At 37.1% G+C, this 22,967-nt stretch overlaps 3 protein-coding genes across 10 annotated transcripts in view; 1 reads left to right on the top strand and 2 right to left on the bottom strand.

The window, feature by feature from the left end:
• rpap1 (RNA polymerase II associated protein 1) overlaps nucleotides 1-2,665 on the bottom strand; it is a 50,163-nt gene extending 47,498 nt beyond the window's left edge. For 3 of the 6 annotated variants that reach the window (XR_002919836.2, XR_002919837.2, XM_036210009.1), the window contains exons 1-7: nucleotides 2,581-2,665; nucleotides 1,926-2,131; nucleotides 1,704-1,852; nucleotides 1,534-1,626; nucleotides 1,209-1,359; nucleotides 972-1,124; nucleotides 485-652 (exon numbers count right to left, since the gene is read on the bottom strand). Coding sequence is in view for 4 of the 6 variants with exons in the window: in XM_036210009.1 (XP_036065902.1) it covers nucleotides 485-652; nucleotides 972-1,124; nucleotides 1,209-1,359; nucleotides 1,534-1,626; nucleotides 1,704-1,852; nucleotides 1,926-2,127 (916 nt within the window). In the remaining 2 variants the exon portion in view is untranslated. Of the gene's footprint in view, nucleotides 1-484; nucleotides 653-971; nucleotides 1,125-1,208; nucleotides 1,360-1,533; nucleotides 1,627-1,703; nucleotides 1,853-1,925; nucleotides 2,544-2,580 lie in introns of those variants that run through there. The other 3 variants (XM_024277695.2, XM_024277705.2, XM_036210008.1) reach the window with 2 other exon arrangements.
• A 17-nt stretch (nucleotides 2,666-2,682) lies between these two features.
• On the top strand, nucleotides 2,683-6,044 carry iah1 (isoamyl acetate hydrolyzing esterase 1 (putative)). Its single transcript, XM_024277752.2, has 6 exons — nucleotides 2,683-2,878; nucleotides 4,049-4,101; nucleotides 4,843-4,994; nucleotides 5,073-5,234; nucleotides 5,316-5,437; nucleotides 5,776-6,044. The coding sequence occupies exons 1-6, from the start codon at nucleotides 2,816-2,818 to the stop codon at nucleotides 5,950-5,952; spliced, it is 729 nt and encodes a 242-aa protein (XP_024133520.1). The 5' UTR covers nucleotides 2,683-2,815; the 3' UTR covers nucleotides 5,953-6,044.
• On the bottom strand, nucleotides 6,036-19,126 carry adam17a (ADAM metallopeptidase domain 17a). Of its 3 annotated transcripts, none has more exons than XM_024277727.2 (20): nucleotides 18,913-19,126; nucleotides 18,536-18,668; nucleotides 17,502-17,635; nucleotides 17,297-17,385; nucleotides 16,881-17,070; nucleotides 14,960-15,090; nucleotides 14,794-14,880; nucleotides 13,843-13,968; nucleotides 13,567-13,711; nucleotides 13,200-13,291; nucleotides 12,876-13,028; nucleotides 11,542-11,741; nucleotides 11,358-11,461; nucleotides 11,094-11,228; nucleotides 10,668-10,798; nucleotides 10,511-10,589; nucleotides 10,348-10,436; nucleotides 10,202-10,261; nucleotides 9,480-9,516; nucleotides 6,036-6,967 (listed from the first exon to the last, which is right to left on the bottom strand). In XM_024277727.2, the coding sequence occupies exons 1-20, from the start codon at nucleotides 19,016-19,018 to the stop codon at nucleotides 6,597-6,599; spliced, it is 2,592 nt and encodes an 863-aa protein (XP_024133495.1). In that variant the 5' UTR covers nucleotides 19,019-19,126; the 3' UTR covers nucleotides 6,036-6,596. The 3 variants fall into 3 exon arrangements, with proteins under 3 accessions (XP_024133495.1, XP_024133501.1, XP_024133509.1); XM_024277733.2 differs by having other exon boundaries at nucleotides 9,480-9,513; nucleotides 18,913-19,122; XM_024277741.2 differs by lacking the exon at nucleotides 9,480-9,516 and having other exon boundaries at nucleotides 18,913-19,122.
• Between the last annotated feature and the right edge of the window lie 3,841 nt (nucleotides 19,127-22,967).

The raw sequence follows: 22,967 nt of genomic DNA, 5'->3' as shown, positions 1-22,967 counted from the left end.
AAAACAAATTTAAAAATAAAATGTATTTAAGTTCAATTAACATTTAAAATTTTAATAAAATACAAATAAATGTAAAAATAAAATATATCTAGATTGGACTTAATAAAATTATAAAGTAAAATACATTTTAAAGCAAAAACAAAAATAAAATAATGAAAAAATAAAAACTAAATGAAATACCTAAAAGACACCACATTCAGGTTTATAAGATCTTGTGGTTTTCTGACATCTGAACAATCCTAAACAAATAACTGAAACATCATCTGTTCAACAATGAATCAACTCTTTTCCTTTTCTATTTTTATATATTTGTTTCTTCATTTGAACAGAATGAATGAAAGTCTCAACATCTCCAGAATACTAGTTGAAGAAGACTTAAAGAAAAAACAGCTAAAATGAGTTCAGTAAAACAGTTTCATTGAACATTTGTACTGGCTCTAAAAAAAACTCAAACAATAAACTAAATTCTGCGTAGCTGACATACCAGTAATGACAGCTGATGGTGGCTCCTCTTCCTCCATGCTCCCTTCACAACAGAACGCACTGGATGAAGGTCCACCAGCCTTTTCCGGAGTGTCTTCTTTCTTCTTTATTTCTTCAAGCGGAACGCTCTGAGCTTTCCGGGATCTGACAAACTCCACAAGTCTGGGATCTGGGAAACAGAAAAAATGATTATTATTACTCAGAAAACTAATTTCTTTAGGAAAAAAGACAATTTTTTTGCAGTTTGATTTAATAAATTGTTACAAAGTTATTCATTACTGCTGTAAGATACTGCTTTTAAAAATATATCTATTTATCAATAAAACTGCTGCAACTTCATTTAGTGTTTTTTTTATTAATTTACATAAATCTATATGAGGAAGGTTTAAGAAACAAAAAATATATATATTAACAAATAATAATTTACTTCATTAAGGAAGTCATGCCAGGAGTTTTTACAATTCTCTTTATAAATAGCTGCTGCTTACCGAGCTGAGACAGAAGCTTCTTCTGCTCTTCAAGAATTTCCGGCTGAGACATCGCTCTGAGTTTGGCCTGATTCTCCATGTGGATCCTCAGAGTCTCCGTAGGACCGTCTGAGACTCTGAGGCCCTGACCCGACACCAACCTGGACTGAGAAGCTGCAGCAGAGGACAGAATTGTTCCTCATTGAGGAAGGTTTCACCACAGTAGTTGGAATACAAAGAAGTTGTGAAGCCACATACAAGAATCGCTGAAATCCATGTCGGTCTCAACAGGAAGGTTCTGTGAAGATCCAGATGAATTGAGTTGAAGTGTCTTTGCTTCGTTAAGCTTCTGAGCAGCAATCTGACGGGCAAAGATGCTCTTTTTTTCTCTGACGGAGGAAGGCGGGGCCTAAAAAAACAATAAACCAACCGGAGTAAACAAATAACTCAGCCTTCATTTAGAGTTACCTGATTTTCTCCACTGTTTTCTAAACAAATATATGACAAAAACCCTTTAGAACAGTTGTAAAAAAGATTTTAAATTGTGCTAAAGTTAACAGAGTAACAGGTTTATGTTCTTTACCTGACTGCTGGTTTCAGAGCGGTGCATCACTTTGGGGAAAGCAATTCCTGTAAATGTTGGTAAAGATATTGGAGTGGAGCTGGTGTCTCTCTCCTTAGAAGAACAAGAGATTTAACAATGTTTAGGAAAAGAATTAAAACAAACAAACTACTTTACAAAGCAATGCTTACAACAATCCTGGAGAGCACGGCGCTGATGTGAGTGTCCTGAGCGTCCAGCCTCTCCTCAGCATCGTCCACCTCAAAGGTGACACGGCTGGCTTTGAAGCGAGACTTTTTTGGCGGAGCTGGTGTCAGAGACGGTAGCTGATCCGGAAGATCTGTTTTAAAGATTTCAATTGAATCACCACAATGTGTCCTCCAGAAACAAAGATCTCCTGGACGCCTTCCAACCTTCAATAGTGACCACATCCTTCTGGATTCCTCCATTCTCCTGGCTCCCTTCGCCTTCTCCCTCCACCTCTCCACTCCGGCCTCTCCTCTTGTCTGGCCGGCGGAGGACGCTGGCAGCAGACGGAGCCCCGGAGGCCAGAAAGCGCTCCTGCTCTCTGAGGAGGTCCGCCTCACCGTCGGAGGGTTGGGGACGGCGCAACATCCCTCTACGAGCACAGAATAAAACGAATACAATGTATATACTTAAGACTTCTTGGAAAACACTAATTTAAATTTCCCAATTTAACGTTTTACTGTTTTTTTTTTTTTTTTTTTTTTGTAAGCTTAATTTAAATGTTTGACAGTCAGTCCTTCCCATTCATTGTCTGAACATGACATTTACAGACGTATTACTTTTAAAACTCATAGAAAGTTTTAAATACAAAATATATGTTAACTTTAAACAAGTTTTACAGCGGTTGACTAAACGAACAAAAGAATATAGCATGATTAAAGAGAAACTTCTACGACCCCACATGATGTAAACAATTATTGCTAGCTAGGTGACACGCTTTGACTAATATTTTGTTTTGTGCTGCTAACGTATAACTTAAAACCGTAAACACTTTCGATTAAATGTTATATAGATATGCTAATTTGTAGAATATAAAAGCACCTGTTTCTTGTTGTTTTCAGTGCCTTGTAGTGCTACAGCGAACCTTTTCCTTTTCACAAACGTTTTAGGTTCACACGGAAGATTTTTATGGTGGGACATCCGGGGCTTCCTTTCAAAATAAAAGCAGGGACAATGTTTTGAATGGCGCGGCGTTGTTCTTCGTAATTGTAGGATTTCGACGTGTCCCGCTTTTCCCGTTTTTCTTTCATTTGCAGATTGAAACACATATTTAATCATGTCTAAATTCGTTCCAGTCATTTGGCCGAAAGTCATTTTGTTTGGGGACTCGATAACGCAGGTTTGTACGAATCTAATGGTTTTATCCATTTACGCTGCAACTGGCTTTTTAAAATAACATTTATATTATGGTGGGGATGCATGCAGTATTTGAAACTACATATAAGGATCTTTTATGTGTTATCGATTATAAGAGCTATTCATTTTGTTAGCAACCAATATGCAAATGCACAGGCTACAAAACAATATTTTTATTTTCTTTTATTAATTTATTTTATTAGTACGAAATGAAATGTCTAATTTTTGTTATTTTACTTTCCTCGCCTTTTTTGTTTTTAGAACAGATTGCTTAAATATTTTTACTAAGAGTACCTTATGGAGATTTTTAGAAATTAAACTTAAATGTCAGTATTAGAGGATTAACACTAACAGCAGAAAAAAAACAATAAAAGTAGAACAATAATAGTTTTTTTTTTTCTTTAAAGAGTCACGGGATCTTTGCAAATAAGGAAACCAGCTGGGAAAAGGGGGGATGTGTTGCACGTGACTAAAGTTGCATTGCATGCAGAATCACAAAGGGGAACTGAAAGGGTCAAGTGGACCTTGAACCACATAAATAGCAAAACTTATTTTTGCAGGCTATTGGAACACTATTTATTAAAAAGAAAAAATTAGTGTCAAACATCAGGAAAAAAGCTTTTATTTAAATGAGAACACATTTGGGAAACAGCATCAGGAAATATAGCGTCACTTCAGATCTCTGGTGTGTGAATCAGCAGATCTAATACATATTAAAGTCCCAGACATTTTCTAAGATTTACTAACTAACTCGTCTTTTGTGGTCAAAAGTCTAACATAGCTGAATAAAATAAAAACATTTTCAAAAGCTTGAAAATAAAATTGTTATCAATAAAAATTAAAATATCAATATTACTAATAGACTACAAGTTTCTTCAGGTCTCTATCAATGCAGGTTTTTTAAGACATCACTTATTCAGACCCAGTCTACATTTAGTTTACTGGTATTTACATCCACTTTTATTCTTCCTCTGTTTTTTTGTTAGTTTTTTAGTGTTTATCTTGTTGAACATTTTTTATATATTTCTAATTTTGTCAACAAAAAAATGTCCTTTTTAAATAATGTCATCCAATTTACCATCAGCCGTATCTACTCAGCTGTAATTGTCTAAAAAAGGGAAATAATTACCTTTTACTTTTTCTCATTTTTCAGTTTTCATTTCAAGCCAACGGATGGGGAGCAGAAATTGCCAACAAACTTGCAAGGTGATTGGGTTATTATTTTGAAATGTTAGATGTTCTACTTCACATTTTTACCAGATAAATATGATAAATGTTTGAAAAATGGAAAAACGTGCCATTGTCTTGGATGTTAAATCTAAACACAGAAGTAAAATAGTTTTCGTAACCACATTTATATATGTAAATTAACCCTTTCATGCCATATGTCTCTAATTTGCAACATACCATTAAATTCAAGACTCCACTTCATTTACTTATTGGTAAAGATTAAGGTAAATAATTTGAAATAAAGTCAGATATGAAGGGATTAAAAACAGGACAAACCTCATTTTTTTTATAAACCGATCTGGCTCCAGTTACTTTGGCATTTAATTTAGCCTCAAACAGGAAATTATTAGAATGTCAAATTGTGGATTATTTTATGTCATTTTTTGATTGATTGGGTTAATTTCAAGCAATTTCAGTGATGAAAAAGATTTTAAAAAATACAAAGAAATATCACATCTATCTAAAATATTAATTGATTAAAATAAATAGAAGAAAATGATGCAATCTTCTTGACATTATAATTGCTCCTAATCATATACAGATCTATCTACACCTATTCATCCAATACACACACATATCACGTTGAATCCTTTGAATATAGTGAATACTTGACAGGTATTAGGGAGGACTATATGTAATCCCTCTTCTATTATGTTTTTCTTATAATTTTTTTAAACAATAGAATGTGCGTTTGTCTGGTTTTCTCCTCCCTGTCAGGAAATGTGACGTCGTAAACAGAGGACTGTCCGGGTACAACTCCAGATGGGCCCGCATCGTTCTTCCTCGGCTCATCAGCAGCCAAAGCTCAGCAGACGACAGCACAGCAGCTGTTACCGTCTTCTTTGGAGCCAACGACTGCGCACTGGAAGGTATCGTTCTGAAAAGAGCAGAATATGTTATCAGTTGTATTTATTTATCAAATAATTCACATTTTTCAACTTTGGTAGACAAAAACCCTCAGCAGCACGTTCCAGTGTCTGAGTACTTGGAGAACTTGAAGGCGATCAGCAGACTTCTGACCTCAGTCGGTGTCTCACCTGACAAAGTTATTTTTATTACTCCACCACCACTTCATGAGGCAGCCTGGGAGAAGGAGTGTATTTTAAAAGGTATTTCTTTTCTTTAATTAATTCTAAATCTTTACAGTTTTGGGCTTGCAGAGATTAACATGTGCTTCTTGTCTCTTTCAGGTTGCCCTCTCAATCGCCTCAACTCCGCCGCAGGTCAGTACGCTCAGGCTTGCGTCCACGCAGCTGCTCAGTGTGGCTCGGATGTCCTGGATCTGTGGACGCTCATGCAAAAAGACGGACAAGTAAGAGATTTCTGTCGTTTTTCCTGCAGCTTCTTCAACTCTGAGCTTTTTGCCTTTATTTGAAAATAGATCAAAAGATGATTGAGTGGGACTTGAGAATAAAAACAATTTGAAAGCAGCACTGAGGGAGAATCCTGTGTTATGAGTTTTATTTTTCAAGAGGCTGTCCTCTGTAGAGCATAAAACCTTTGAGTTTCTGTCAGTTAAAAATAAACTGCATCCACTGCTGCTTGCTACAATGTTCTTTTCCAATTTAAAATTGACAGTTTGCTAGTTTCTGCTTTGCTTTTACATCTCTCTATAGTTCATAAACATTTCTGATGTCTTTGGCTCGACAGGATTTCTCCGTCTATTTGTCTGATGGATTGCACCTCTCTGATGAAGGAAACCAGTTTGTGGCTCAGCATCTTTGGGATCTACTGGAGAGCCGCGTGGTCCACCTGCCCGTGATCCTTCCTTACTGGGGAGACATTGATGCCAGAAGTCCAGAAACTAGCCTCCTCTGTAACAGCTAGTTATAGAGGGCTGTTTCACTGAAAACTGTAGTTTTTCAGAATCATCTGGAAAGAAATGTCTTCATTTGACACAATAAATGTTCTTTTTTTAATGTGAAAAGTGTATTTAATGAAGATCTCAAAGAAACATTTACAAATATAAAACCAACAGGAGATGCACACAAATATTCAGATGTTTCTCATGGATACAGACCTGAAATTGGGATTTTCTTGACCTACTATAAGCTTATTTTGATGCAGTTAGTGAGATAGCAGGAAATTGTGCAAAAGAGGCACTTAAAACAAATCAGTAATGGAAATGGGTTACAAAGTGATTACCTCAAGATACTTTCTGCTTAACATTTGGGTGACATGATCCAGAAACTATAGAAGAAAGTATTCATGGACTTATGTAGCCAACAGCATCAACCCTTAAAAAAACAATGTTTAAAAAATGTTTGGTTTTCTGTCCAAAAAAAAACACATCTTAGATATTTCAAGTCTTGAGCTGAAGGAAATAGGCACAAGTAAAGCAAGAGGTTAATGTGCAGTATTTGAATCATCACCAGAAAATGAGAAAAGGAAATTAAAATCGGAGCCACAAACTATCTCATCTGTGGTGGAATAGAAATGTGTTTTTCTCTCAGCAATCCGTCTCTTTAGTGTTAATGCATTCCTGCCTCTGGAGGCGCCACCGCTCCTTTGTTTTCAGGTTCTGTCCTGTCAGATCCTCGAAGGAGGACTTCGTAGCCGACGAGGAGGCTCCTGCGATTGTGAAATCGCCCTCCTCTCCCAGGTGGGAGTCGCTGGTGTCCTCCTGGATGGTGGCCATTCGCATCATTGCGGCGCAGTCCGGGGTGGTGGCGTAGCTCGGGCCGGGGTCCTGGGTACTGCTGCTGGCTGATGAGGGGTCCCAGGCGGGGCTCAGCTGTGGAACTTGTTGGGAGGATTGCGCGGTCCGACCAGCGAAGGACATGGGATACTTGACGATGCGCCGAGGCAGAATTGGCTCGAAGCTGCTCGCCGTTTCTTGACCCTATAGAAAAGGAGAAAACATCAGAGATGTCCAACTCTGAGCCGGGACTAAAATCCTACATTTATATTATTGTATGCTATATGAAGTCTTAAAGACCCACTCCAATGAAAATAGGGATTTTGCCGGTTTTCTGATGGAGGGCATATATAGAAAAACTTAGGCTTAAAATTACATTTCTGAATATTTCTTTAATCAAAGAGTTGTGATTCAGAAGTAGACGAAAAAATGCTGTTTTAAAAAGAGCTCAATTGTGACATCAAAAATACACTGCCATTGACACTCTATGAGAACTGGACTAAGTGGCCCCTCCCCCTTCAGGTTCCAAAACAAGAAGTACCTGCTGGTCCCTGAAAGCCGAAATCCCACAGACTTCTATTGAGAAATAAACCACTATGGATAAGTCAGTTTGTCAGAATAACCATTCTTCCTCTGTTAGCTCTTTATAACATGTTCTTGCTAAACCTAAACTTTATTCATGATATATTTCCTTTATCACAAGTTATTCAAGTTATAAACTGACCAATCAGAAGCCTCAATAAAAGTATGTGATGCCCGCCGACATTCTCCTTTTCCTGGTTGCCATAGAAATGATTACTCAGACCGAACTGGACCGCTTACTAACATCGTCTGGTTCCAACATGGCGACTTCCGAATTGTGGAAACGGAGTCTGTTGAAACTGGAGGTAAGGTATTTTCTATGGGTTACTTTACACTCACTATGTCCAGTTCTCTCATACAGTCTGTGGGCTGGCTAGATCCTCCCTGCTCTGCTCCATTCTGATGCATCTGCTTGCAGACAACTAGATTGGTGTCTGGCTTCATTTTCTCTTCCCGAGCTGGTATCTGGCTCAAAACTACATGGCTGGATAGCTACAATATTGCTCACCATTTTTGTTTCACCATAAATGCTAGATTGGTGTTATGAGGGGCTGTAAGCTAGTGGGAAAGCGTGTAAACAGAGACATGGGAAGGGGGATAAAATTGCTCTGTGCCGTTCCCAACTCGGAGGCAAATTTCTAATTAACTACTGCTGCTCTGCATTTACTGAATTTATCTCCCATAAAAACAACACAGGTTTTTTGATTTTGCCTAAAAACAGTATAATCATGATTAAAAGACCACTGGAACGCTTTTACAATAGATCAGAGTGGGTTTTTAAGGTGTGCACATTTAAAAAATGAAAAGAAAAAAAACCTGAACCTTCCTTGAACAGTCAGAGTAAAAATAAATAATAGAAATATTCCTGCAGTAATTAAAGATTCATATAGAGACAGCAGTCTATGCATTAGGTCACAGTGCTAATGGACTTAAGTTCTTATTCAATCAGATACGAACACTTCTACCTTTTAAATCTATATTGTTAATGAATGTTGATGTTTATGCGTCAGGAGAAATTTTTGCCATTTTTTAAAAAAAATCTGAAATATAATTTGGCACAACACAAAGAGTTAACCATAAGTTAAAAAAAGTGTAAACATGGACTGGAAATGTAAACTTTTTTTTCCCTTTTTTTCAACTTTTAAGAGTAGTCTAAAGTGGGACACTTTTTATTGCTCTTTGCCGTTACAATCATTGACTGTATATTAGAACTGAACCGAGGGAGTGTGACATCACCCACTGAAATTTGTTTACTTCAGACTCTAATAAAATTAAGTTAAGTCAGTCGACCATTTTTTTTTTTGGCAATATGAACGCCACTATGTTGGTGCCAGTAAGTAGCTATTGGTTTGATCCTGCCAGAGACATTCTCACCAATCAGGAGTGAGCTTGTTGGAAGGCCACGCCCCTACAAGCTTGTGAGAATCTGTCTTTCAAATGTTAAACAAGCTCAACATAAGACCACCCCTTAAAGCACCGGATTGGTCAGTTTATACAGTAAGTAGAATAACTTGCACTAAAGAAAACTAATTAAAAATTAGGATTAGCAAGAACATATTAAAAAAGGTAGCAGGACAAGAATAGTTATTCTGACAAATAGAATGACTGACTAATAGTTGTTTATTTTTTCTATAGAAGTCTATGGGATTTTGGTTTCTTGGAGACAGTGGGTACTTCCTGTTTTGAATGCAAGGGGGGCGGAGTCTTTCCGTCCACTTCTCACATACAGTCAACGGTTACAGTGCATAATATTGTACATTATAAACTGCAGAAAAGAAATAAATCTGTTGCAAATTCAAACTTAAAATGATGACAATGTCACTCCATCCAGTTTCACAACAGACAACACGCTTTCTCGTCTTGCTGCTTCAATCCTCCTGAAATACTTGTGCCTTCATGAGATAATTTCTGATACAACTTTCCTTCCACATTAAGAATGTTTTTCATGAGTTTCACCATCATTTCTCTGTTCGATGAGGGTGAGACTGAAGGCAGGGAAAGTGCAGCAAAGATCAGCGATCACCGCCAGAGATTTCAAAAACAGAGCAGGAGTGTCACAGATGACCATGCATCATGGAGTCGATGGCGACGCAGTGCAACACCATGCCGTGCCGTGGCACACACAAAGACTCACCTGCGGCTGGAGCTCTACCACAAACCTCCACCATCTGCTGCAGTTCAGAGGCAAAGAGGTGTGGTCAGGTCATTCAGAAACCCAGCAGGGGGAGCGTGGAGGTCAAAGACGTGACCACTGACTCTCTACTTTCGCCTCCTTTTGAGCTCAGTTATTAATTAACAAAACCAATTTATTTATTTATTATAACTCATAAAAACAAGGGAGACAAGTTCAACTTTTAAGCTAAAAGCTTTGTTATTTTAAGACTAAATTTAAAAGCTAGAGTCGACTATTTTTAGTCTTCAAGTGCGAACTGCAATAAGTTATAAACAGCTGAAAGAATCCAAATCTTTTGTTTAAAATACAGAACTCAGCAAAAAAGATTTAAATCCTGGTGATCATTAAACAAAATGTTTGAAAAACAAGCTTGACTAAAAACATTTAAACAATTCCTATATTTATATATATATGATCTTTTTCCCATATTTTAAACACTGTTAAGGATAAAAGTTTGGAAGCACTGCAAACAAGAAAAACAAACAAGATTTAAACAAAATGCAAGTAAATTTTTCTACAAACTCCAACTTTTTAATTTAACAATAAACGTTGGGATGTGGCTAATTCCTGCAATGCCATGCTATTCCCTTCATTAATAAAAGGCGTCAGTTTCAAAAAGCAATGATTGGTTCTGTTAGTGTGGCAGCAAGACCAGAAGACTGGCTTAAAAATGTAGGACTCACACTTGGAGGATATAAAAGGACCCTTTTGCTCTCCTCATACTGCTGGTCCAGACGTTTGTCCTACAGAAGAAATTAAGATGAGAACATCAGCCGTGCAAGAAAATAATATGTAATTTAAAAAAGGGGGTGGTGTTTGGTTTTCTTACCACACAATGAACAAGAATACTGAGAGGAATCCAGAAGATGAGGGAAAACACAACGACGGAACCCACTATGTTATCGGCCAAGAACTTTCCTGATGAAGAGTTAAAGTTATGGAGGATCATTCAGACAAAAAGAGTCATGTGATCATCAGTCTAAGCCATCTACCAAACGTGTTTATGTCCAGCTTGTCGATGAAATCCCACAGCCTTTCAATAACGTCTTGGACTTGTTTCATGCACTTCCCCTGTTTAAAAAGAAAAGAACTCAATCAAGACAATATTTACTGAGTTTTTAGTGGAGGTGTTGAGGTTTGCAGACTCACACTTCCATCGCAGAAGCCCACAGTACAGGGTTTGCCCTTCCGCAGGTAAAGAAAGCTGTCATCCGACTGGATGAAAGGAGAGCAGGAGCCATCTTTGGTCTTGCAGCACACTTTGCAGGAGTTGTCTGTCTCTGCAGGACAAAAAAGACAATTTTAAACCTAAAAAACACGATGTAACAAACAGTAAAACTGACTGTTGCATTTAATTTCACAACATAACTTTATATACTTTGTTTAGACATAATCAATTTGTCTTAAAAAAAGATGATCAGTCCACAAAAAAGCTCCAAATTGTCTTTTTAGAAGCTTGTAGCTTGTTATAAATGACTACTTAAAAAAAAAAAAATACTGTGCCAACTTGAATCATAATTTTTGTTGTCATTTATACACAAAAACTTTCCATTCTCCTGACTGGGGGCTTCTTACCATTGCAAGCACAAGACTGAAGGCCCTGTACGGCCTCGCAAAACGGTTGACAATCTCCTTTGAGACATCGACCGTTGTCGACACACACCGTGTTGTCTGGAGCATTTTCAGGGGGAGGGCACTCGCTGCTGCTTCCTGTCAGGTGACAAGAACAACAACCCAGTTCATTTTACCCCATTTTTTGGCTTAACTGTAAACAATAGCATAAAATACTGTCACAGAGTTTAATTAAGTGTTGCATTCTCAAAAGCAGGAGTCACTCACCTGTGCAGAAAGAAATGCCCTTACAGTTGGCATTGATGGGCTCCTGGCATCGCTCCCCTCGCTGCTTAAACTGACAGTTCTTGCAGCACGGACTGTTTATGTCACTGTGGAGACATCGGGATATCAGCTGTTAGAGCCGCGTTTGAGACGTGGATGAGCGCTACCGCTGCCTTCGGTGGCTGACCTGCATTTGGCGGTGGGTTTGAACTGGCAGTCAGAAGTGCAGCAGGGGTCATCGTTGAGATGAAGCAGCCCGGGATCGCACTGCTCCCCTTCCTCCACGCGGGAGTTCCCACAGACTTTGCTGTTCCTCACTTTGAAGCATGAGGGGGCCTTGGAGCGCAGTGTCTTCCCAACTGAGATCTTGCTGCAGTTGGAGAAGCGCTGCATAACGGTAAGAGTAAAAAAAAAAGGGAAGCACCAAAATTAAGCTAAAACACACCAAAAAAATAATTAAAAAAAATGTAACAAATGCATTTTTCATGTATTGTCAGTTATATCTGACTTTCAAAGAGCTATATGGATTATGGCTGCTTGGACAGCAGGATTCTCCAAAACAGAGCAAAGCAGAAGTGTGCACAGAGTGTCACAGCAAAACTGCAAAACTACAAATATTCTTAACATGGGATTAATAGAAAACCATCCACATGGACATCAGTGATAAAAATGTGGGTTTTCTCTCAGTAAAAAAAGAAAACATTGTAAATGTTTCTGGATCATTTTGATGAGTTTTGAATACTTATTTGCAGAAAAATATTAGTATGTATACGGCTGTAAAATTATTGCACTAAATTAATTACAGACGTTTTAGCCCATTTTTTTTTAAATCATCTCCTTCATGAGTTGGATGTTTACTTCTGTGTTATGCACACCTGGAGGAGCCTTTAATCTCCCTCATACCATGGTCAATTAAGAAAAATATAAATATCGAATAAATTATTAGAACTTATTAGAACAGTCCTGTTATATTTTTAAGTTTGGATTGTTTTTTTTTACAAAAGTGGACTGTTTAATATGCGGCGTGTTGTATTGTCATGGTAACAGCTTTAAGTCAAGGCACCCTGTGTTTTAGCTCCTTTTTGAGAAAGGTGATCATCATGAGAAGTTAAAAAAACATAATTTTAGAGGGACAGTTCCCTTCTATGATTAAAAGAAACTACGTAATAAAGTAACAAAGCCACCTTTTTAGTTTTGTTTTGATCTTTTACTTCACCACAATGTGACAAACTTAAAGAAAATACCTCAAAACTAGGCTTTTAACAGCAAATATTGGGTTAAAAAAATTGTGATTAAAATCAATTAGATTAATTCATCACAAAACATTAATCGGATGACAGCACTACGCTCCTATTGAGATACTGCAGGAAATCTGATGTGAAATGTGCCGTCAACCATTCCTGCACTTTTCTGCATTATAGCTAACCAAAAAAAGGTAATTTTTCGAACAAGCAGTAAAAAAAAAAAAAAAAAAAAAACTCTGAATTGTAGTATTTCAAGTACAATTTTCTGGACTGCTACCTTGTTGTTGACGTGGTCTCCGCTCACGGCAATGGGGTACATCACAAACTTCCCCCCCTCGCCGTCACTGGGAGCACAGTACGGGATGTTATCGGGGTCGTGTTCAGCTCCGAAGTTATGACCCAGTTCATGAGTGGTGACTAAATCTGCCTCCTGTAAGGAGATGAGGGGTAAATTACAAGAATAATTATTTGTTTTGAAGTAGAACCAAAAATCTACCATTTAGTTTATTTTACATAAGTAATTGTTTCTTTATCTTCACAACAAAACACACTCTGAAAACTGCAGTGATATTTAGTACATAGGATCCCTAAAACATGATACCTTTGTGAGGATGGTTTTGCCATAGTTCTTGGTGCTGGTCAGGCCAGTGTTGAGGTAACTGGGCTTCTTGGATGAAGCAGAAGGGTAATAAGCTAAAACATGACAAAAATAAACTAATTAATGACTTTTATTTTGTTAAGTGTAAAACTTCCTGTTCCGCGTTAAAGGGTTAACTAGAATAAAAATATATAAACATTTATTTATTTAGGCTTTATTCAATTCAAAAGTATTCAAGCCATTGTTTTTTTTTTGTTGTTTTTTTATAAAATTGATTTAAAAAGTCAAAGTTGCAAGACAATTAAATTGCACAAATGAGCAAAAATCCTTCAGAACCCAACAAACATTTAGTTGCTAGGTTATTTCTTACGTCTGGAGCAGAGGCCTCCTAAAGCTTGAGCTCTGGACGGGGCGACGTACGCCAATCCCAGGGTGCCTTCATCAAAATCCTGATAGGTGAACAGATGCGCCAGACACACAGAAGAGGCGTTGTCGGCTATGTCTGCGCTAAATTGCTAAATGAGAAAAAAAGATGAAACAACATGTGAATCAGATTTGTGCACTAAAGTCCAAAATCAAAAACATTTTTTTTTTTAAACGGACACAAATCTGTGGTTGATGGTTTTACTGGTGGCAGAAATCCTACCTCCAAAAGCCGCTTCACATCCCACACATCTTTTCCATTAACAGGACTGCCCTTCATGTTGTAATGGACCCACCCACTGCTTGAGCTGCCACTTGGAAGCTTTGTTGGCTCCTTATTGATGATTATCTAGGAACAGTAAACAAAGATGCTGCTTAGCAACAATTATCTTAAATATAAAACAGATAAAGTCCCACTCTGATCATCTATTGATCCATTTTTAAAGCGTTCCCAGTGTTTTTTAATTATAATAATGGCATTTTTAGCCCAAATCCCAAAAAACTGTGTAATTTTCTTGGACATAGTTTCTGCAGAGCGGCAGTAGTTTATTAGAAATTTGCCTCCTTCTGTTGCTGAGTGCTCAGAGGAGGGAGCTTTGAGCCACCCAGTGTATTTTCTATATCACAAATTAACTCTTTTTTCAAACAGCATTGCTCCTGATTCACAATGATCTAATTAAAGAAATACTCATTTTGAGCTTAATTTTATTTATATATGTCCCCCATCGCCGGAAAAATCGCAAAAGAACAAGTTAAAAACATAATTTTCTTAGAAACCAATTTTTAGCATTTTATTGTATAAAATATTCAGCCAGTCAACAAAACACTTTGGTTTTATTTTTAGAGTTCAATAAGAATAAACATAAATTCCTGACATGTAAAGTGAGGAATATTAGAAGATAACTCAAAGCAGCGACATCTATGACTATCTTTTTCTATGAAGAACAACAAGAGCCTGCTCTATTACAGTGTCTGCATTCATCCATAAAGCCCTCGGAGCAAATTCAGTTACCCCCATGTGAAACACACAAAGGCCCTCAGTTTGTCCTCACAAATGCAATCCTCAAACCCGTCGTTATTCACATGCTCCGATCCATGCAGCTCAGATTACTGCAGTCTTGTGATGAGGCTCCATACGGCTGCTGGAGAGCAACACGTCTGCTTAGCAGCTCACCTGGTGAATCTGGACTCCGTAGCCTTTGTATTCTTCATCCCAGGTGGTATTCCTGTAAATGTCGTCCACTCGATCGATCAGCTCAATCTGAATTGCGAAAGGGTGATCACAAATGTTTCATGGCATAAAAATCAGTTTGAATTGGTTAATGTTTTTTGGGTCAGACCAGGTAGTTAAGAGTCACGCTCTCTTGTCCCCGCCCCATCATTTCATAGAAGCGGTAGTCCGCCACAAGCAGCAACGGGCAGGTGTTCTTCTTATGGTCACGGGCTTGTCTTTTTTCTCTGTGATGATGTTCTGCAGGGGTTTAAAAGAAAGAGCGGGAGCAGTCAGGACACCATATGATTCATTCTTCTAAAGTGGTTCATGATTCATGAGAATATTTTAAAAGTATCTTTGCCCACCCCTGGTCTAAACCATGAGGTATTTTATGACATATAAAATAAAATAAGTTAATATTTATTGATCCCACAGTGGGGAAATCCAAACATCTCCAGGGATCAAACATTAAGATGCAAAGATTGGAAATTTAAAATGTGCAAATATTCAAGTTTTTTTACAAAATCCATAAGTATTGTACAAAAATACCTGTTCAAGTAAAACAGCAGTGCTTTAAATGTTTTTTCAGCAATAAACTATTATTTGCATTTGCAGTCAGACTGTAGACTTGTTCAGTCTAACGGTGGTCAGAATTAAAGCCCTGCAGAACCGCTCCTTCTCACACAGAGTGTAACATTCTGCTTCTTAGGGAGCTGCTCAGTGGATGCAGTGGATGAGAGAAGTTGTCCGGGTTGGATTTCTGTTTTGCCAACATCCTCCTCTCATCCACCTCCTCAACAGAGTCCAGTGGAGAGCTCAAGGTAGAACCCAGCCTCCTGACCAGCTTGTTCTGTCTCTTTCCATCACCGTTTGTGGTGCCTGCTCCAGAAAGCGTAGTGGATAGTAGAGGCTACCTCAGAGTCAAGGAAAAGTCTTTTCGGAAAGACCTGCACACTCTAAACAACCTCACTATCCTGAAGGTAGAGCCGACTTTGGCACTTTTTGTAAAGGGGATCAGTGTTTTCAGTCCAGTTCAGTTTATTGCACCGCCCAGGTACCTCAAGCTGTCCACCACCTCAATATCTGAGCCCCAGATGCTCACCAGTGGAACAAAAACAATCAGAACTGTTAGCCAATATCCCAAAAACCAAACACAATCACACAGCCCTCCTTTCTACTCATCTTTTAACTCTACTGGATCTCTTTTGGAGTCACTAAAGTCTGTCCCAGCTCTTGTTTGGTGGTGGCGGGGCAAACCCTGAACAGGTCTGCCGCAGGGGCACAATCCCATAATATTAAAGCCAATTTGAATATAGTTCTCCTAAAATAACAGCAAGGCTACAAGATACATTTTAGTAAATTTGACTTCATCAGAATTACAAAAGCCTAAAAAGGTTTAAAGGTTTACATGTGTGTATTGGAGCATTAAACAAATAAAAGTATTTGTTAAATATTTTAGATTTTTCCGTCATATTGATTCAGGTTTCTTCCACATTGTATAAAAAGTGTTGTCACACTCATGTGACACACAGAGATGGTTCGCTAAGGCATGTCAGTGGAACTGAAAACAGGAAGACAGCATTCTGAGCTTCACGTCACACGCTGTACTCCCGTGTTGCATAATTCAGAAGAGTGGGAGTGTGTGGCTCCGACCGCAGCAAATCACCACAACAGGACTCGTAACAACTAAGACTCAAAGCAGAGCTTCTATGAATTTTAATGCCTCCTCCGTATGAACCTTCACCTCCCTGCAACTCCCCAGTGCAGGCTTCAAACCAACAACCATTAACGTGTTTTCGCTGCAGCACAAATCAAAGAATTTCTATTTTTGAATAAGCTGACGTTTTCATAGTATGAACGCACATCTTGTGCTCCTTTATGTTTAAAAGATAACCAAGACTGACACTCATCTCACACCTTTGACGCATTTAATTAATGTTCTTCAATTTCTTAGCCTCTTTTCTCTACTTCCTCCAGAATCTATAAGCTTCATTCTGCACATAAAACATTCATCATCTCCAACAAAGAGAGCACAGAAAAGATCTCACCATTTTCAATGTCTGACTCATCCTGATCTCCCCAGCTTCGCCTGCTGCTCTGAGGTAGGAGGTCCTTGGCCTCTGCATGGACGTAACCACAAACCTTGGGAGACGCGATGCGGCTCAGGTTCTTAATGTCTTCTGAGCGATAAAACAGCAATCTGTTGTCATTTGAAGAATCTGTAAACCTCCAGAGAGGCTGGACAGAGAAAAGCGAGAGAGAAAATGTATGAGATGTAAACAAAAGAGCAAAAAGTTAAGAAAAAATACACAAACAACATTCAATTTATGTCAAAAAGTGTACCCAAAAGAAAAAATGCATGTTTTATTTGGGTGTTTTCAAAAAACAATAAACTTTAACTGTCTCACACAAATATCGTGGTTAATTATTTATTTTTGTCTTAAAATGAATGACAGATGGTTACCTCGATGTTGTATTCGTCTTCATTTGTCAGAATGTGAGCAGAAAACTCCTCTCCATCTATGTGTGCCTGAACACGAGAATTCTCCTCTCCTGTAAAACACATTTTATTAACACAAGTTTAATCAACTGATAGATTGTGTTCAGGAACTGCTACCTGAAGAAAAGGGAAGCAAAAAGGGCAAGATAGCTTAATTATTTCGACTCACCAACGACATGCCCAGTAAAAAAATTCTGAAGTGGAACGTCCAAGTTCTTCTCTTTTCCATGTTTGTCGACAATCACAGCCTTAAACTTTTCTGTAAACAGGTCTGTGTTTGTGGTCAGATACAGCTGGAAGTCTCTGAAGTAGAAAAATAATAAGAAAAAAATGACTAATTATTGTGATTGCCTTTAGAACACCACAAACAAATGGGGAAAGGCAGAAAGGCCCACTCTGATCGTCTTTGATCTATTTTAAAAGCACTCTCAGTGGTCTTTTAATTATGATTACCGGTATGCTGTTTTTAGATCCCAAAAAATAGGATAATGCCTCTCCTGTGAATCAAAACAACTCCTCACACTCCCAACCTTGTATTACTGGTGCAACAAAAATAGCAAGCAATATTGAAGCTATCCAGCCATACTGTTTTGAGCCAGATGCTTGCTTGGATGAGAAAAATTAAGACGTACATGGGTCTAGTCATCTACAAGTGTATGCATCAGAATGGAACCGGAAGCTTGTGGCCCACCCAAACAAAAAACAAATAAGCTCCTTTTGAAATTGCATTTTTTTTGTCAGTCTCACAACAATTTGAATAAAGAAATACTCAGAAATGTAATTTTAGGCTTAATTTTCTTAAAGATATCCGCCATCATCCGAAAAATGCCACAAGAATGTTAAAAACACCAAATATATATCAGAGTGGGTCTTAAAACTAGTGTGAATGTGATTATTTATCTCAGACACAACAAAAAGCTAATATACATGTATGCTTTTTAAAATGACCACATCACTCAATTGAGCTTTGATGAAGTGCATACTAGATTAATTAGTAATATATATATTATATATATATATAATTATGGTATGATACTAAATCAAGTTATCCCAAACATCTTTAAAACTCTCACTAAATATAAAACGTTTCAACTTAGGCAGCTAGGTAGTGGACATCTTAAAAATATAGCTGATTAAAACTATTACATTTTTCTTCCTTGACTCTGAGGGAAACTAGCCAGAAACTGAAGGGTCTGAGTTTACCTGTTCAGGGCTCTGAAGCTCACCAGGCGCTCCAGGTGGGAATGGGTGTGGACGTCCCTCTTCCTCACAGAGTGCAGCTGTAAGCCTGACAAAGGCAGCACTTCATAGTCGGATAGGATGGAATTCAGGGCGTCTGGAATGAATGGAGACCATGAGACCCCAGAAACAACATACCGGAAACGATGGTTTTATCCCGCAACAAAATAATTTAGGACAAAATTATAATATTCCTATGCACTAAATGCGCACTAAAAATTCCGTATCTATTATAGTAAAGCTTAAGAACATTTTATCTTCCACATTTTCTGCCTAAATGGAATATATCCACCTATAGGAGTAACAATTAAGCTAGCTTAATGTTCTGTCAAGCTACTTACTAAACTCGGGGCTCCGTTCTTCCTTTTCCTCCGTGTGGCTTCTTGGTTTTATTGCCCCGTTTATCCAGCAAGGAGCGAAAACGACCATTAAAACTAGACTACGCATGTTTGAGTTTTTAATTTCAGCTATATAAGCGTCGTCATTGTCAAAAATGTTTCGGTTTGCCAACCGTTAGCAACCCGGAAGTGACTGCGACTGGGAAACATCCGCTGTTGACAGAAAAAACAAAAACAAAATTAAACGTTAAAAAACATATTCACAAAACTTTGAAATGCTTTAACATTATTTTAATTTTTTCTGTGCTTATATTGCTTTATAAATTTAAAAATATATATTTCAGGGATATCTATTTTATTTCATTTTATTTTATTTTCTTTTCCATGATTTCTTGACAGCAAAATACAGATATTTTATCTGTACCTGGATGTATGCGTATATATTTCCCTGTCAATTCAAGATACATTATCCTAAATGTGATATATCTCTGCATAGATTGTATATTTATGTTGTTTGTCTTCTTTAGTTTTGCATTTTAACTTTTGATTACTTGAAAAAGGATTATTTTCCTTATCCAAAATTAAGTCAAATATTCTGTTTTTATTATTATTATTATTATTATTATTATTATTAACAGATTTCTTGTGTAAAGAAATCAGATTGGATTGTTACAGTAATCTTATTACTTCCAGTAACCAGATAATTGTGGGCATGCATGTGAACAGCCTCATGTTTAAGGTTATGCTTTTTATTAATAATATTTTAATCTCTACTAAATCTAATCTATTAGCTTTAAAATGTATTGAGTGTAATAGAAAATAAATATCCTACAATTTAATTAGTTTCAGCTGCTTTTTTAGCATGTTATTATTTCATATTTTTTCATAATGGTAATCCGCAGCCTACCTCTTTTATAATATTTAATTTACTTTTCTTATAACATATGCAAAAGTAGAACACACCCTTCAAAAATGTAAATACACCAAAGAGCAATTCATACTTAGATGGAGTGTAGTAATGATTTTAAATTGCAAAGTTTCATTTTAGTAAGGTAAAGGAAATGGAAACACAATTGGAGGTCCAGTCCTTATAAATCAGCCTTTAAAAATAGAAACATACTTTGAAATTTTTATTTAGTTTTAGTTTAAAGGGGGACTTATGGAGATCCAGTGTGTTTTAGAGACGTAAATAGTAAAAAATACTATCTCCAATAGGCTGAACCAAATTCACCTGTCATACACCAACAAGGCAGACAGGTATTGAGTCTGAAAAACAGGAGCTGACACATGAAATGTACAAGTGTGTTTGATCTTAATAAGCGTACAGCAGACAATTCAGCTCAGAAATGTAGGTTAAAAAAACTCAGGAGAAGAAAATATAATTTGTTTTGGTCTTGTTAATGTCTAGTTTAACATTTTGAGTTGTAGATCTGGTGTAATAAGCAAGTTACTGGATATACACACTAAGTAAAGTGTGTAAAAAGCCATAAGTAATGCCTTAAACTAGTTCGCTACAACAACAGCTAATATATCACTGTAATAAGTTACATTTACTGGCCAAATACTCCAAAAGTGTTCAAATCCCTTTTAATTTGTTTCTAGAAAGATTTTCTGTGTCTCCTACATTCTAATAAACATAAGATTTCATGAGATAAGCAGTCCCATCAGCAGAACCCTTATCTGCTCTTCCTCTTTGCTCCTGTGCAGAAGAGGAAGATGAGTTCTGCTGCAGCAGAGATTTGGTTTCTAGAGGACAAAAATCTGAAAGTTTGATTTGCAAAACATTGTTGAAAGAAACAGTGCACAGACTTTGTGATTTCTGCACTCTGGAACTTGATTAGGATCTGACACAGAAAGGAACAGTATCTTCTACTGGCACCCTATGCTTTTTACGGATGAGAGCAGATCCATTCTGAGCACGTGTGACAGATGAAGGCAGGTTACTGGAGGGGGGCACTGACTTATTGGCTGTGCAGCAGCACTCAGACTGCTATCAGACCTTTATTTTGAAATCTTAAAAATGTCAAAAGTCTTCACTGGTGGATAGAGTCATGAGTTCATGACAAGGATGTGTCAAGAATCCAGGAAACATATATTATTTAAACTATTTTTTTTAACAAAATTGACCAATAACACACTGGCGACCTGTGCAGGGTGTACCCCTCCTTTACCCAACATAGCTCGTTTGGATCAAGCCAACCCCAAAAGGGATGGAGCAGGATCTGAAAATGGAAGGAAAATCCAACCGAACACACTTTGAAATATTACATGTCCGTCCAGCCAACATCACCAGGTTGGAGTTCAGTCTGGTCAGCAGCTTAGTGATGTCCCGGTCCAGATCTGGGAGGAGATACCCCAGGGCACCATCTGTCTTCTCATTAGGATCATGCCCCAATACTGTCAGACAGACATGCAGACTGATATGCAAATGCTGTGCTCCACTTTAAATTATCAGGAATATTTTCATCTTTAATTAATCTAATCAACACTAAACCTAATATTTTATCTCTTTATAATTCATATTTAGAAAAAAAGTAATGCACAGACTATTTTATATTGATTTTTTTTTTAATAAATGGTGTACATGTTTTTTTTTCCAATGATAGATGTAAAATCCTACATTTCTTTAACATTAAACACAACCTTGACACAATATCATATAGGTATACCTAAGACACTTTCACCACCTTAGGCTACATATGTTTGAGATTATAACTTGTCTGCATCCTCTTAGATTTGTAATTAAACTTACTTCATTCAATTGCACATGCACATTATTATTATTATTATTACTATACAAGTGAAATTTTAGGTTAGTTATTATTTACAAGTGCAAAACTAAATCACTCTATGCTCTCCAGCTGAGTTTATTATCCTTTTGTGAGACTGGATAAAAATATTCATATTTTGATTTTTTATCTATATATTTGAAATTGATTCTTCTTTCCAATCCTGACATCTATTAATGCAAATATGGATCAAATTACTTCAGCTCCAAAGTTATCTTAATTTAGCATCCGCTCGAAGTATTTTTTTTTTTTTTTAATTTTGTAATAAATTGAGGCATCAAGAGGTTATCTATTCTTTTAGACACCTTGGGAGCATCATGATTTTGTCGTCCATACAATAATATTACATGATTTGCAATATAAATCCAACTGATATTTGGTTTTCTCTTTAAAGTAAATTTAGAAACCCCAGATAATTCGCTAAATCTTTAATTCAGTCATTTCTTACAGTTTTTCTCTGAAATGTGTTGCGTTAGCTTAACCTTTTCAATAGTGACAGAACATATAAGCACCTTTTTTTTGGTACGCTGGACTGTTGCAGAAGAATGTTTGGACAAATGACCTGTTAATTTTGAGAATGTCATTATAGTTGCAAGAAATGAGTCAAACCAACAGAGAAAAACTGCATAAATTTAGCGAAAATAACCAGAAAACACAAAAAAATGGGTTTATAAAATGTTTTATTTATGTTTACATCTGATATATCAGGTTCAACAATTCCACGAGGCGTTTTAGGGNTCAGTCATTTCTTACAGTTTTTCTCTGAAATGTGTTGCGTTAGCTCAACCTTTTCAATAGTGACAGAACATATAAGCACCTTTTTTTTTGGTACACTGGACTGTTGCAGAAGAATATTTGGACAAATGACCTGTTAATTTTGAGAATGTCATTATAGTTGCAAGAAATTAGTCAAACCAGCAGAGAAAAACTGCATAAATTTAGCGAAAATAACCAGAAAACACAAAAAAATGGGTTTATAAAATGTTTTATTTATGTTCACATCTGATATATCAGGTTCAACAATTCCACGAGGCGTTTTAGGGACTACGACTGAATGAATGAATTGCAAAAAACAATGGCGTTCCAAATCTCTAGTGACAACCACAGACTAACAAACCACTCCATGGCAGAGTGTGCACAAACCTGCATTCAAAATGACTAAAAACTGACACGAGGATTTGTGAGTTACAGCAATTGTTCCCATTCCAGTGTAATACCTCAGAACCGTGACAAATATTTCCTCTTCCCACTAAAAAGGATCCCTGCGTT

This window comes from Oryzias melastigma, linkage group LG22, assembly GCF_002922805.2.
Source record: "Oryzias melastigma strain HK-1 linkage group LG22, ASM292280v2, whole genome shotgun sequence".
In the NCBI taxonomy this organism is placed as follows: Eukaryota; Metazoa; Chordata; class Actinopteri; order Beloniformes; family Adrianichthyidae; genus Oryzias; species Oryzias melastigma.
The sequence above is the reverse complement of the archived record's forward strand: the minus strand, read 5'-3'. Positions and strand labels throughout refer to the sequence as shown.